This window comes from Syngnathoides biaculeatus, chromosome 23, assembly GCF_019802595.1.
Source record: "Syngnathoides biaculeatus isolate LvHL_M chromosome 23, ASM1980259v1, whole genome shotgun sequence".
NCBI classification, from domain to species: Eukaryota; Metazoa; Chordata; class Actinopteri; order Syngnathiformes; family Syngnathidae; genus Syngnathoides; species Syngnathoides biaculeatus.
This window is the reverse complement of record NC_084662.1, coordinates 16794799-16808691: the sequence shown is the minus strand read 5'-3', so window position 1 is coordinate 16808691 and position 13893 is coordinate 16794799. Positions and strand designations below refer to the sequence as shown.

The window sequence follows — 13893 nt, the reverse complement described above, 5'->3', positions numbered from 1 at the left end:
CTAAAAAGAAAAATCCAGAAATCACAATGTATGATTTTTTTGAACGATTTGTGTGATACAGCTGCAAATAAGTATTTGAACACCTGTCTTTCAGCTAGAATTCTGACCCTCAAAGACCTCTTAGTCCACCTCCACTCCATGTATTATCTTGAATGAGATGCACCTGTGTGAGGTCGTTAGCTGCATAAAGACACCTGTCCACCTCATACAATCAGTAACACTCAAACTTCTAACATGGCCAAGACTAAAGAGCTGTCGAAAGACACCAGAGACAAAATTGTACATCGTCGTCGTCTGAAACACCTATTTGCCTCGCCTTGTACAGTTCTTCACGGATCGTAACCTTCAACTTCCTTCGGCTTGTCCCTTTCGGCGTCGCCACAGCGTGTCATCTCAGATGAACGCACATATGTTTGGCACAATTTTTACGCCGGATGCCCTTCCTGACGCAACCCTTGTCAGGGAGTGGGGGCCCCAGTGGGATATGAACCCACAACCCCTGGTTTTCCAAACCAGTGCTCTAACCACTGAGCTACGGGGCCTCGGATCGTAACCTTCAACTGTCGGCGCCAAAATCAACTGCAACCCTCTTTACCAAATGGAACGCCGTATTCAACCTCATCCTTGGAATTCGAATCTCCGGCAACGCAATTCCAACGGTGAACCAGCCGAAGCTGCTTGGTGTGACTTTCGACACCCGTTTTGTGTTCGCCGCACACATGAAGGACGTCAAGTCACGGCTGCACGGCCGAGTCAACGCCCTGAAAGCACTCGGTGGTGCCTCCTGGGGTGCCAACAAAGAGGTGCAAGCCACCAGTTACAAAACGATCGGACGGCCCCTGCTCAGCTATGCCGCCCCGATCTGGTCACCGAACCTAGCTGACAGCCATTGGAAGGAACTTCAGGCCAGTCAAAATGCAGCCCTCCACCGACCGCCTGCACTGCACTGAAACTAAGACCCTGCCCGTCCGTGAACACAACGAACTGCTGTCTAGGCAGTATTTGCTTCAACGCCATCGACCGGGTAATCCAAGCAGCGACCTGGTCCGTCGCGTCCGACAACAGCGTCTCAAAATCAACGACGTCTCTTGTTGGCAGACCAGTTTGTCGGTACCAACGTTCGGCGAGACGACCAACAATGTAACCAGAGACTTACTGAACTCCACACATCACCAACACCAGGCTGGCCTACAAGCCGAACATCGTCCTTGGGGGCTACCCGCCTCGAGTCACGACGACGAACGGTCCCTGCCTCGGGAAGCACGCTCCATCCTCGCCCAACTACGCTCGGGCTTCTGTCGCCTCCTGAAGGGCTTCAAACACCGCCGCGATGACACAGTTGCCGACGTCTGCCCGGACTGTGGTACTGGCCCAGACGACACGCAGCACCTGTTCAACTGCCCAGCGCGCACCACTACGCTCACGGCAGACGATCTATGGCGGCGACCGACCCAGACGGCCTTTGGCACGATTTTCTGTCGACGCAGCAACACTGTCACGCTGGCTATCAGAACAACAAAATTGTAAAACTGCAGACGGCTGGAAAGGCTGACGGAGAAATTGCCAAACAGCTTGGTTAAAAAAGGTCCACTGTTGGAGCAATCATTAGAAAATGGAAGAAGCTAAACATCAATCGGAGTGGAGCCCCTTGCAAGATATGACCTCAGTGATCTGTAGAAAGGTGAGGAATCAGCCCAGGACTACACAACAGGACTTGGTCAATGACCTGAAAAAAGCTGGGACCACTGTTTCCAAGTTGACTGTTGGTAACACACTAAGACGTCATGGTTTGATTTCTAAGTGGGAGAACTTGCACTATAGCAGGGTGTTCAAATACTTATTTTCTTCACTCTATGTATCCTATCTGGGTAGACCCTGCATGGTTCTAACGCTCCACCTGCCTATGCAAATCTCTGGCACAAAGTCTCTACAGGAAACTTCCACCTGGCTCCAGCAACATGTGGCTACTTTGACTACTGTGTTGAACATGATGGATGCTGAAATGGACCAGCTGGCTAAATTTATTGTACATGACAAGATAGTCCATGATGAATTCTATCAGCGCCAAGAGAAGACCATGCAGTACGCCATGGTCAGAAAAGTTCTGATGGCACTTACAAAGAATGACTAGTTGAGTTATTACAACACGTTTGTAGTCTGGTCACCTCCATAAGTTGCACTGCAATTTGTTTCAAGAGAAATGGGTTACTCGTGATGGAAAAAGAGGGAAAATACTGGACCGTGGCTGGGGTGGGAACTGTCACAGTTGGGTCGACAAATGTCAATCGAGTCGGCCCTACCACACCGGGGGAGAAACCGGAAAACCCACCAAGAACTGCAGGCAGTGTAAAAGGATTAGTGATTTTATCACCTCTTTTATTGCACCAACAAAGCATGTCTTTGAGAAGTGACGACCGGGAAAACCAGAACCTCTTCAGACTGGAAAAGTGGTCAATGCTACAGTTACAACTGGATTACAGCCTGGCGGTGGAAAACGCAGTCTGTATACAGTCATATGAAACTGCGTGTCTGTCTGGACGGGGGGGAAGACTGCCCTCAAGGTGTGTGTGTATTACCATGACGATGCTAACTACATGGACTCTGATTGGTGGACAGAGTTCCGTGAGGCGTTGTCAGCACAGCGTTTCTTTGGCGTTGGCTTGGCTCAGTTGTCTCACTTTGGTTGGCGCCGGCACACCGCTCGCCAAACTTTGCTCCGTCAGATCCTCAAAGGAACGTACCATAAATCTCTGCGGCCGCCCGAACGCCTGCTGCAGCGTCGCCTCGTCCACGGGGGCGTCCATGCTGGCGTCCTCAACGATCGTGGCCATGTGGGGGCTGTCCGGGGGGGCGGGGCTGAAGGCCTGGAAGCGTGCATTCAGAGGTTTGAGGATCCGCACAGAAGATGACTCCAGGCTGCTCAGGAGTTCTGCGTTCTGGAGAAAACCATCCCTCTTGAAACTGTGGGATTGTGGACGAGTCACAGATGTGGCGAGTACTTACGCTGGGAAAGAAGAGCGACTTGGTGGTCTGCTCGTACTGGCGGTCCACCTTCCTGTCCTGGAGCGCAAAATAACAATTCATCAGTCGTGCTGCCTTCATTGTGATTAGTGGGCGGCGTAGGGGTCCACGCACCACGCAGTGCACGAGAATACTGAAGGGGATCCAGAAGAGTAGCGAGAAGGCCACCACGGAGCCAACCATGTTATCAGCCAGGAATATGGCAAATGTGTTGATGTCCAGTTTGTCAATGAAGTCCCACAGTCGCTCCACCACATCCTGCACCTGTTTCATGCACTTACCCTGTAGACGGCGCATCACATACACACGTAATAAGGCACACGCCACGCAACGAAGGTGCACACACATCCCCCTCGGAAACGTCTTACCGCGCCGTCGCAGAAACCCACTATGCAGGGTTTGCCTTTGCGCAAGAACAGGAAGTGACCCTCCTTGTCTTGGTAGGGAGTGCATACATTGCCGCTGCCGCGGCAACAAACCTTACAGGAACTGTTGGTGTCTGGAACAACAATAACAAGGAGATGGCAGCGGCGTTGGGAGCAGAATAGACTGCGGCGGGGCTTGGATTCGGCATACCGTTGCAGGCGCAGGGCTCCAGCTTGTGCACAGCGAGACAGAAGGGGATGCACGAGCCGTCCTGACACTCGCCGCTGTCCAAACACGACGTTCGATCCGGAGCGTTCTCTGGAGGCGGACAGTCTTCACTGAAGCCTGAGGACAGAGGGACACAGAGATAAAGACATAGGTACACATGCGATTAGAGACACATGGATGAAAAAAATAGAGCTGGAAACAAAGACATATGAGCCCATGAACAAAGGGGCAAAGGGATAGACGGAGCATTTGTCTCTTCCTGTCTGTGACACGATGGAGTGCAAACCTAAAAAGATGGACTCCAACATTCCTTTAAAACATTTTGGTTTACATTTTTGAGAGTTACAAAGCATCGGTTTTGTGGTTAAGCTACTAGGTTCGGCCCCTGCACCGGACGTACCGCCTCGCGGCATCAGCAGCGTGTTTCCTCCGCTGACTTCCTTGCAAAAGGTCCAAATGGATAAAAGTATAGACTCGCGCCCCTCCTTGAGAGGCTGACCCGTTTACAGCAAACACAACCATAGATGCGAGAGGCACGCATGGTAGCATAGGTTTTAGCTAACATGCTAGCCTGGATAGCATTAGCCCTTACTGGCCCGCTACCCAAGGAGTCACTGGCGCGCCATTAATAATAAAAATGCGTACTATGAGACATAAGCCCTCTAGCAATCATGTAAGAAGATTGATTACAAATGTCATGTGACTAAAATCAAGCTTTCCTGTCAGGCAAAAGAGACCGAATGCTTGCTGGAACTTCTCCCTGATAAACATCCTACGATCTTTTATTCTTCCCATTATTACTTCATCTCTCTCCTCTGGCACAGTATCTGAAGCTTTTAAGACAGCCGCTATCAGACACTTACTTTAAAGAGCCGAGCTTAGCAAACGACACAATAGACATGAGAGATGAAGTCTGCAAAATTCTTGAAAATATTGTAGGAGCAGATTAATGATAACATGACCTCTAGCAAACGACTATTTCATCTATTTCGGTCCAGATTGAGGGTCATACGGCTGTCACAAAAAGTGACTGTGATCTTTTTCCTATTATGACACCTCATCAATAGTATTTTTACTTTACCTTAGCACTTTTATAGCCTTTTATACCATCAATCCTTCTCGATCACCTTTAACCTTGTTTTGGTACAGAAGGCTAAACACTTTACTCGTTTAGACCTTATTTTTCAGAGAGGACATACATGGCAATGTTACCTCTGGGTTGTCACCTGCGGAGTCCTGCATGGGTGGGTACTTGACCCTCAATTGTTCTGTATTTATATCCTGCCACTTGGATATCTATATGTAAATATGAAATGAGCTTTCACAGTTATGCTTACGATACTCAAGTGTACGTCTTTCCAACTAACTAGCTCACACAAATGCTTGAATTAATATGGAGGTGTGTCTTGTTGACACTAAACAGTGAATGTCCTGCAATTTTTTTTCTTTCTAAAGTATTCTGTATTTGGGCTCAAGTACTCTAAAATACCCTACCGGTGGATATTAGAAATATCCCAAAGACTTTTTTGGTTAAACCACACGTAAGATGCAACTAGTCTGTTGTCCTGCTTCACCCTAAGGCATCTGGATTTGGGGTTTTACCGCTTCCATCTCCTAGCGAGTAAACTTGAGACAGGAACACATCTAATCATGACAAATGGATCCTGGGACATTTGGACATACAGGTAGACGTTATTTGCGGCTGACCTGTGCAGTAGGACCGTCCCTTGCACGTGGCGTCAATGGGCTCCTGGCAAACCTCGCCGGCGGCCTCCAGCTGGCACTTCCTGCAGCACGGACTGTTCCTGTCACTGCATCCCGTAGCAAAATCCGTTAACAGTAACATGTTAGAGTTATTTACACACTGACAATAGCAAGGTACTAGCGCTGTAATTCACGATCAATTGTCCTCTGTACAATGAAGCGATTCGACTTCAACAATTTGGGGTGAGAGCCTTTCAACCACGTACAAGGGCATTGTTTTGTATTTCGGTGCCTTGTAAGTTCTGACCTGCATCGCGCTCCCGGTCTGAGGCGGCAGTCGGCGGTGCAGCAGGGGTCAGAGGTTAGGTGGAGCAGGCCCGGATCGCACTCCTCTCCGGGTTCCACGCGAGAATTGCCGCAAACGTTGACGGTACGTTCCTTGAAGCAGGATGATGCCTTGGAGCGGAGACGCTTCACGATGGAGCGTTTGGAGCATTTGGAGAACACCTACACTCGTATCAGTGCACACACACACAAAACAATACAAACAGTTCAAAAATATCCACATCAGATCTTCATATCAATAAAACATTTTACTGAAAATGTTGAAATTTAATGTTCAATTCAACCGCCTTCATTCACGCATTGGAATACGGCTTTGACGCTAATGCTATTTCGCTAACAATTAGGTAGCCGGCTTTTACCGCCGCTTCAGACTTGTCGGCTCCGGATGAAACTCGTCTGCGGTTTCCTCAGACCCGCCTGTAATTCGTTGATCTTATCTCTTGTCATTGTCCTTGCAAGCTGTCACATTTTTCGCTGTAAAGAGTCTCGTAGTGTCGTCGAATATTATATTCCTTCAATACCGAAACTTGTTGCAAACACAACAAGCACAAAGGTTTTCCGTGCATTTCTATAAATAAATAGGACGTGGTCCATTTTTCTGTGAAATTTCTACACGCCGTATCTTCTCTTCGTTCTGGCCCACGGGCCTTACGTTTGACACCCCATGTTCTATACGTTCACTCATTTTTATTTAGAAGCCTGCAACATGTTCCAAAAAAGATCGGACGGGGCCAAGAAAAGATTGGTATTCTCAAAAAAACTTCATTGGATTTGGGGTTTGTAGAACAATACCTTACTTGAACTAGAAACTAAGATTAGATGCAGCTTGGTGGATGCAATCCTGGTCAGAATCAGCTGCCACATCAGCTTGTGCCCGTTTTTGCCCGTGCACACCTTTCATGAGTCAGCCCAGCGTTGTGCAGGTCAAGGGTCACGGACCTACCTTGTTGTTCAGGTGGTCCCCGCTGACGGCGATGGGATACATGACGTACTTTCCTCCCTGGTCCTCTCGGGGGGCGCAGTAAGGGATGTTGTCGGGATCGTGCTCTGCCCCAAAGTTGTGACCCAGCTCGTGAGTGGTCACCAAGTCGGCTTCCTGCAGAGACGGGAATTAGCCCGGTTGTGCCACGCGACGTCTTCTCGTTAAGTGTGAACGTGAGCGCGTGGCGTCAGGTGACCTTGGTGAGGATGGTCTTGCCGTAGTTTTTGGTGCTGGTGAGTCCGGTGTTGAGGTAGACGAGGCGGCGCTCGGCTTCCGGCAGCTCGGCCGCCGCCGGGTCGGCCGCCGCCGGGCAGCCTTTAGAGCAGAGGCCGCCGGGGATGTCGGCTTTGACGGGCGCCACGTATGCCAAGCCCAGCGTGCCCTCGTCAAAGTCCTGGTAGGTGAACAGGTGCGCTAGGCACACGTTGGCAGCCTTCTCCGCCATGTCAATGCTGAATTGCTGTGAGAGACACGTGGACACAAACGTGCGCACAGAGGTACGGACGCACACACAGGAAGTCAGCAGTTGGGTCTCTTGGACGCCATGAGCGCCACCATGAAGACGATGTCGGCGTTTTACCTCCAGGAGCCTTTTGACGTCCCACACGTCTCGACCCTCCACGGGACTTCCGGCCATGTTGAAGTGAAAGCTTCCCGGCGCCACAGGTGTCGGCGTCCTCTCGATGAGTATCTGAAGCGCACGCAAACCCGCAAAGTCAGCCACGGGACCAGAGACGGCGGCGAGGACTCCTCACCTGCTGGATTTGGACGCCGTAGCCCGAGAAGTCGTCGTCCCATGACGTGTTCCTATAGATGTCGTCCACGCGGTCAATCAGTTCAATCTGGAAGACCAAGACGGTGAGGTAAGTTCTCACATATACAGACACACACGTGCGCCTCACCAGGTAGTTGAGCGTGGTGCTCTCGTCGCGACGTCCCATGTGCGTGAAGAAGCGATGGTCGGCCACCAGAAGGAGGGGACACGTGTTCTTACTGTGAGAGTGCACATCACGACGTGCACGCCACTCGCACTCTTGATATGTAGACAACAATAGGAATTCAACAGAAAGGTAGGGAGATTAATTGTCCAGCTAATTTTAATGGGACAGTACTAGCCGATTAAAAATCGTCAAAAATGGGCGGATTTCAAACAACATTTTATTTCTGCCAAACATTGGTATCAGCATTGGGCTTGAAAAAAAAAACAGTTAGGTACTCGATGTCGTCATGGTTGTCAACATTTGCGGGCGATCGGCGTGGCCGTGCACGTCGCGCGAACCCCGCGGTCGTACCTTCGTCCTCGTCCTTGTCCTCAGCGTCACCGCGCACGCCATCGGGGAGCAGGTGGCTGGGGTCGGAGTTCACGTAGCCGCAAACGGACGGCCGCCGCAGTCGGCTGAGGTTTCGGATTTGGTCGGAGCGGTACACGAGCAGACGGCCGTCGGACGGCGACGTGAACCTCCATAGGGGCTGAAAGGCCAACAAGAAAAAAAAAAAAAAGAGTTGATTGGAAAATACTTCTTATTTTCTGAAATACAGTTCACATGATAATTCATTTAATTTGTCCTTATGTAACAACAATGACATAACTAACTTCACTTGCATGTAGTGTTCCAAAATGATTTTTCATACAACTGATCCATCATTCATGTAGTCCACTTTATAAATCCCAATATAGTAATTAGGGAGTATTTGATTTGCTAACCATAGAGCTCGTGCACATGATGTCACCATTTTCTCAGTGCCATATTGCTGGTCAAAGAGAGCTGCTCGACATTGAACCGGAGCAGAATATGCGCAATGCCCGAGACCTGTTGTGCTGTTGGTTGTTTTTACAGACGAGTTGGATATTCAAAGAGATCATTCTGTGGAATACCATCTGAAAAGACGAGAAAATATCGATAGATTTCGGGAATTAAACGTGATGGATGGTGCCCAACCAAAATACACACAGGCCTGTGTAGCGATCACTTCACTTCAGGTAGGAATTATTCTTCTCAATCTCAAATTCCCAAGAAGTATTTATAATGGCAAGTCGGCTCATTTGAGAACAATGCATTTAAAAAGACAAAACAAAAAAAGACAGGGAGTCGTCTCCAATGTACACGGGAGCGTGTTGCGGACACACGTTAAACTTTGGTAAGTCTCTCCCCGACAGACATTTTTTTTGTTTTAAATATGCATTGTTCTCAAATGAGTCCAATGCCTATTTTAAAAAAGAAAATAAACCGTCGGTCCCTCAGAGATTTACCAAAGTTCAACATGTGGCGGCAATGCGCTTCCGTGTTCGGGGGCGAAGCCTATCCCAACGTTTTTATTTTTCTTAAATACGCATTGGACTCATTGGAGAATAATGCATATTAAAAAAAAAAAAAAAACAAACGTCTGTCACGGAGGGGTTTACCAAAGTTTAACGTGTGGCCGCAACACGCTTCTGTGTACGGAGGAGCCGACTCACTGTCTTTTTTTTCCCCAATCATAGTTAATGAATGCGAGTTTGTGTAAAACCAGGGGTCATTTATTTATATATTGGTATTTGTATTGAAAAAATCTGAGTGGGTCCATCACTATGTGGGATTTATTCCTGATTGAGAACAGATCCAGCAACGGAGTATTTGCATGTGTCCAGACTTTTATACACTTTCAAACTTTTTCGTGTAAATCTCGACAACTTACTCAGTAGATACAGTGTAGATGCAGTTGTCCAAGACAAGCGGAAGCAAAATAACAATCCACTTTCTTAACGGCGAAAACATCGACTTCGGCATGAAACATGGGTCCTCTATGCCAATGTACCTTTGTTTATTATCACCTTGTAAATGTTTAATGGTATCGGACAAAACTCTGGGCGTCGTGCTATAAGACGGATTTTCGCATTGTCGCCAACTGACTTAGCGTTTAAGAATGGTTTGTTTGACCGACACTTCCGGCCAATGATGTGATTTGATCACGAACTGTAGGTGCACAAGCTCTATCGAGTCAATTTTGTAAAGAAATCTCTTTATAGTTATATTAGTGAATGATTAGGGCTAGGGAATGAGCAAACGATTCCGAAGACAAATCGCATACTGCGCTCTCACCTCGATGTTGTATTCCGCCTCCTGCGTGAGGATGCGGGCGGAGAAATGCCCATCGTCCATGTGAGCTTGAACGCGGGAGTTTTCCTCCCCTGACGAAATGAAGAAAACACGTAAGGAGCAGGTGAGCGGGACCCCCGTGGCGACCAGCGGCAGTCACCGATGACGTGTCCGGTGAAGAAGGCGTGACGGTCCACGTGCAGGCTGTGCTCGCCGTCGTCGTCGACTACCAACGCTGAAAAGTCTTCAGTGAAGATGTGCTCGTTGGTCCTCAGGTACAGACGGAAGTTTCTGTCAAAAAAAATGAATGATACAATCCACTCCTAATTGGCGAAAATCCATAAAGACGTTTGCTAACCTTTGCAGTGCATGGAAGCTGATCTCTTTTTCCACATGAGTGGCGAGCAGGTCTCGGCGGCGGACCGAGTGCGTGTGCAGGCTGGCTGGCGACAGCACGTCAAAATCATCCAACACAGTGCTCAGAGACGCTGAGGACCACAGGAAGCTCAGGTCATCCCCCCAGGAAGTGCTTCTTTTCACATGCTGGGTCATTCCATAGAAACTCATCCAGGAATTTTCCCTTCACCTGCCAGATTTTCTCCAAATTTTGAGAATTTTTTTTCCCCCTTTGGAAATTTCTCAATTTGAGTAATGCAGGCTAACAAACATTTGGCTAATTACAATTCAGGGTGGTACCTAAAGCCCCACTAACACGAAAAGCATGATCTTTAGTATGTTTTTAAAGGTCAAGTGTCATCCTTATAAACACCCTAAAGTAGATATTGAAATGAAAAATACATATAACGTAAAAAATAAATATGAGCGGAGAGCACATCATTCATGTGCAACGTTGCGGAAGTGTCATTCAACATCAAGTGGTCGCCATATTGGCTGCATCTCTTGCCCGTGACATTCGCCATTGAAAAGAAGCTGTGGCCCCTAATATGGGAGACGAACATGCCCCTTCTGACAAGGAAGTTCTTTTCGAAGAAGAGAACATCTCACAACCGAGTGAAGTTACCGGGGCAATATTGTTTCAAGACATATTTAGATGATATGCGGATCACGGCCAAACCACCTCCCGGCCGGGTCCACCTCCACACGGCGGTAATAAAAAAACAACACCGCCCGTGAGCGACGACGACACCGCGGCCAAACCAGCTCCCAGGCCGATCAACTTCCGCAGCAGAGATGAGCCACCGCGGCCCGGTGCCTCGACAAGCCGACAAGGCCGGCGGTGGCCTCCGCCTTGTCGACAAGGCTAGTGGCGGTTTACAAGTCCTGCGGAGGCCAACCTTCAGCGGCTACTCCATGGAAGCCTTCCGATGCGCACATCAACACATTTAGCACCCCTGATTTATGGATTGCGCCCCCCCCCTCCCCGAAATATTGTTTTGTTTTGTTTTTTTTAGTAGCTGGATACACTCCTACCTGTCATTTGGAACCCACGAAGCTCTCATCCTTTGCATCTCCTATTTTGTCGTGAAAAAACAGATGGGTCCATATCGGCTGGCGTTTTTTCATTAATAACATACTAAATATCATCCATTTCATGACACTTGACCTTTAATTTAAAAAAAAAAGAGACCCATCCGTTTTTTCACCGCACATGATTTTGACGTATATGGCTTTTTGTAACTCCCGCCATGAAAATCCTCTAGAGGGATTTGTTTTCGACAAGAAGCAGGAAGCGATCATGGAGACAGTAGCGTGCTCAAGCGGACTCGTTTGTTTCTATTAGTTTTACCTGCGGGAAGATAGCTCGTTGTTCTTTCGTGTTAGCCAAAATGCCAGCTCCTTGCATTGCTGGATATTGCTCGAATACTAGGGAGGATGGATTTACTCTTCATACATTTCAAAAAGACCCAGTTCGTTGTGAAAAATGGATTGCACGGGTGCAAAGGACGAGAGCTTTGTGGGTTTCAAATGACAGGTAGGTGTGCATAGAGCTACAAAAAAAAAAAACAACAATAGCTGGATGGGGGGTGTAATCCTCTCAACGTAACAAAAGATGTACATAAGTGCTAAGTGTGTCTATGTGCCTATCAGCTTCGGCCGGGCTGGCTGATACATGCTGTCTGGGAGTCTGTTGTTAGTTAGAAGTGATCCGCATATCATCTATATATGGCTCGAAACAATAGGGTAATATTGCCCCCGGTCACTTCACCCGATTGTGAGATGTTCTCTTCTTTGAAAAGAGCTTCCGTGTCCCATAGCAGGTGCCACTATGTGTTTTCAATGGCGAATGTCCCGGTGAAACATCTGCTGATGACGTTGCAGGCAATATGACTCCCACTTGGATGTTGAATGAGACTTCCGCAACTTTGAGCATGGATGAGACGCTCTCCGCTCATATTTATTTTTTCGTATAGACATTGAAGTGAATAATTTTATCTGTATTTTACATTACAATATCTATTTTACAATGTATACAGGGATGTCAGTGGGGGTTTAAGTTTAAGCAAACTGCGTTTGTTTATGATTATGACAGCGATGACAAACAACACATTTCATGACCAAATTACACAGGAATCCAAGGCATTCAAAAGGCCTTACATTCTTTAGCTTGCACCCGACAATGTTGACATTTCTGTGTCGTGTGAAACATGTCTGGAAATAACTGCTTGTATGTGTTGGAGACATACAGAGATATATATTATATTACGTTTAGATAGAAATGTGTTGCACTCACACATATAAACAGGGAAGTGCATTTAAAGCGTTTGTATACAGATGTGTTCAACACTTTCAGATCTATATGTACAATAAGTAAATCTACTTTTGAATACAAACGTGTTGTAGCTATTTAGAGAGATGTACAATATGCACAGTGAGTTGAAAACTGCTGTCGACCCTTGGAAGACACATTTCAAAGTAAAGTACTGAATAATTACAGGAGGTTCATACATTAAAGTGTTTTGGACACTTCGAACTCTATAGATATATAAAAGTATACGCACAGGGAGTTTGTACATGAGACTTACACAGTTGCGGGTCTTGTGAATGCGTCAAGGCTTGACTTTGTGTGAAAAAGAAAAAAAACATCAACATGTTGAATTTGTTGATGTCACGAAAACACAAAAAGCGTTTGCTATTTTTTCAAGTGTTAAAAAAGGAGACTTCAGGCTACATTTCAAGACTTAGTGTTTCAGTCCAGTTGTACACTTTTGTCTTAAAAGTGCAGAAAAAAAATCGTGAAGTTCACAAAACCAGGAAGACGCACAGCTAACTTGTCAAGTTAGGAAGTCAAAGCGGAACATTCTGTTTACGACTTCACGACAAAAGTATTAATTCGTTGAAGAATTCACTTTTAATTGTAATAAAACGACGTCTTTGATAAAACATACATCCCAGTACTATTTTTTTTAAGTTTAATATATAATAGTGAGAAGCTGTTTTTTTATTCGTAATGCGAAATGAGTTGGTCTTTAACGTTTATTTTGGAAATTCTTGTCGAAATAGTAGCTTTGTTTTTTGGGGGGTGGAGCGCTCGTTGAGTCAAACTGACCCAAAACAGTGATTTACCCCCCGCCCCACAAAAGAAAAAATATTCACGTTATTACGGTTCATGTTTAAGTTCAAACCCATACACGCGAATCAATATTTGAAGTAAGAAAACAATAATGCAATGAAGAAAAAATCCACCATGGTCGTCGAGCTCACGTCGGCGACATTTGGAGCATCTATTTTTAACAATATGAGCTCATCTAAATCCGCTTTTAGCTGCAAAACACAAGTCAAAACGCCTTCATCACAATGTCACAACAATCATCTCACAAGAATCACGCAATCCTTACACAAGTAGCTATACATATATTTCGCTATTTCTTTTTTACTCACATTGCCCCTGATTTATGGATTGCGCCCTCAATTAAATTATAAACGACAAAACTTAAAACACATTTAGAGATCAAATCTAATATTTTTAAAAGTAATGTTCACCTCAACGTTTACGTGTAATTCGAACAAATGTCCAACGCTATTTATTGATTGACTAATAATTTTTATGTACATATTTGTAATATCAACGTAAATAATAAACAAAAAATATATATGAAGCATTTTTCCTTTCGGTAAAAGTCCAACGTAAAGAAGGAGAAATGCAGTTCTGATTGTTGCCTGTAGATGGGAGCAGTTCTTTTTCAGTTGCACTGTAGAAAAAACGGGGGA

At 46.5% G+C, this 13893-nt stretch overlaps 1 protein-coding gene and 1 non-coding gene across 2 annotated transcripts; both read right to left on the bottom strand.

Moving 5' to 3' along the window:
* Window positions 1–469: 469 nt before the first annotated feature.
* Window positions 470–542, bottom strand: trnas-gga (transfer RNA serine (anticodon GGA)). The gene has a single exon. It is a non-coding gene; the product is annotated as a tRNA-Ser (tRNA).
* Window positions 543–2347: 1805 nt separating this feature from the next.
* On the bottom strand, window positions 2348–13014 carry adam17b (ADAM metallopeptidase domain 17b). The gene is made up of 17 exons (XM_061811724.1): window positions 12708–13014; window positions 10082–10211; window positions 9884–10014; window positions 9727–9815; window positions 7939–8116; window positions 7549–7679; window positions 7402–7488; window positions 7227–7337; window positions 6843–7106; window positions 6608–6760; window positions 5627–5826; window positions 5323–5426; window positions 3598–3732; window positions 3390–3520; window positions 3136–3303; window positions 3004–3060; window positions 2348–2936 (listed from the first exon to the last, which is right to left on the bottom strand). The coding sequence occupies exons 1-17, from the start codon at window positions 12772–12774 to the stop codon at window positions 2634–2636; spliced, it is 2439 nt and encodes an 812-aa protein (XP_061667708.1). The 5' UTR covers window positions 12775–13014; the 3' UTR covers window positions 2348–2633.
* Between the last annotated feature and the right edge of the window lie 879 nt (window positions 13015–13893).

Coding starts and splice junctions, on each gene's coding strand:
- adam17b (XM_061811724.1), bottom strand. CDS start 12,774: ATGTTGATGTTTTTTTTCTTTTTCACACAAAGTCAAGCCTTGACGCAT. Junction 7,489..7,548: donor GCACCACGCTCAACTACCTG/GTGAGGCGCACG, acceptor TTGGTCTTCCAG/ATTGAACTGATTGACCGCGT. Junction 3,733..5,322: donor GGGACGGTCCTACTGCACAG/GTCAGCCGCAAA, acceptor CTCTGTCCTCAG/GCTTCAGTGAAGACTGTCCG.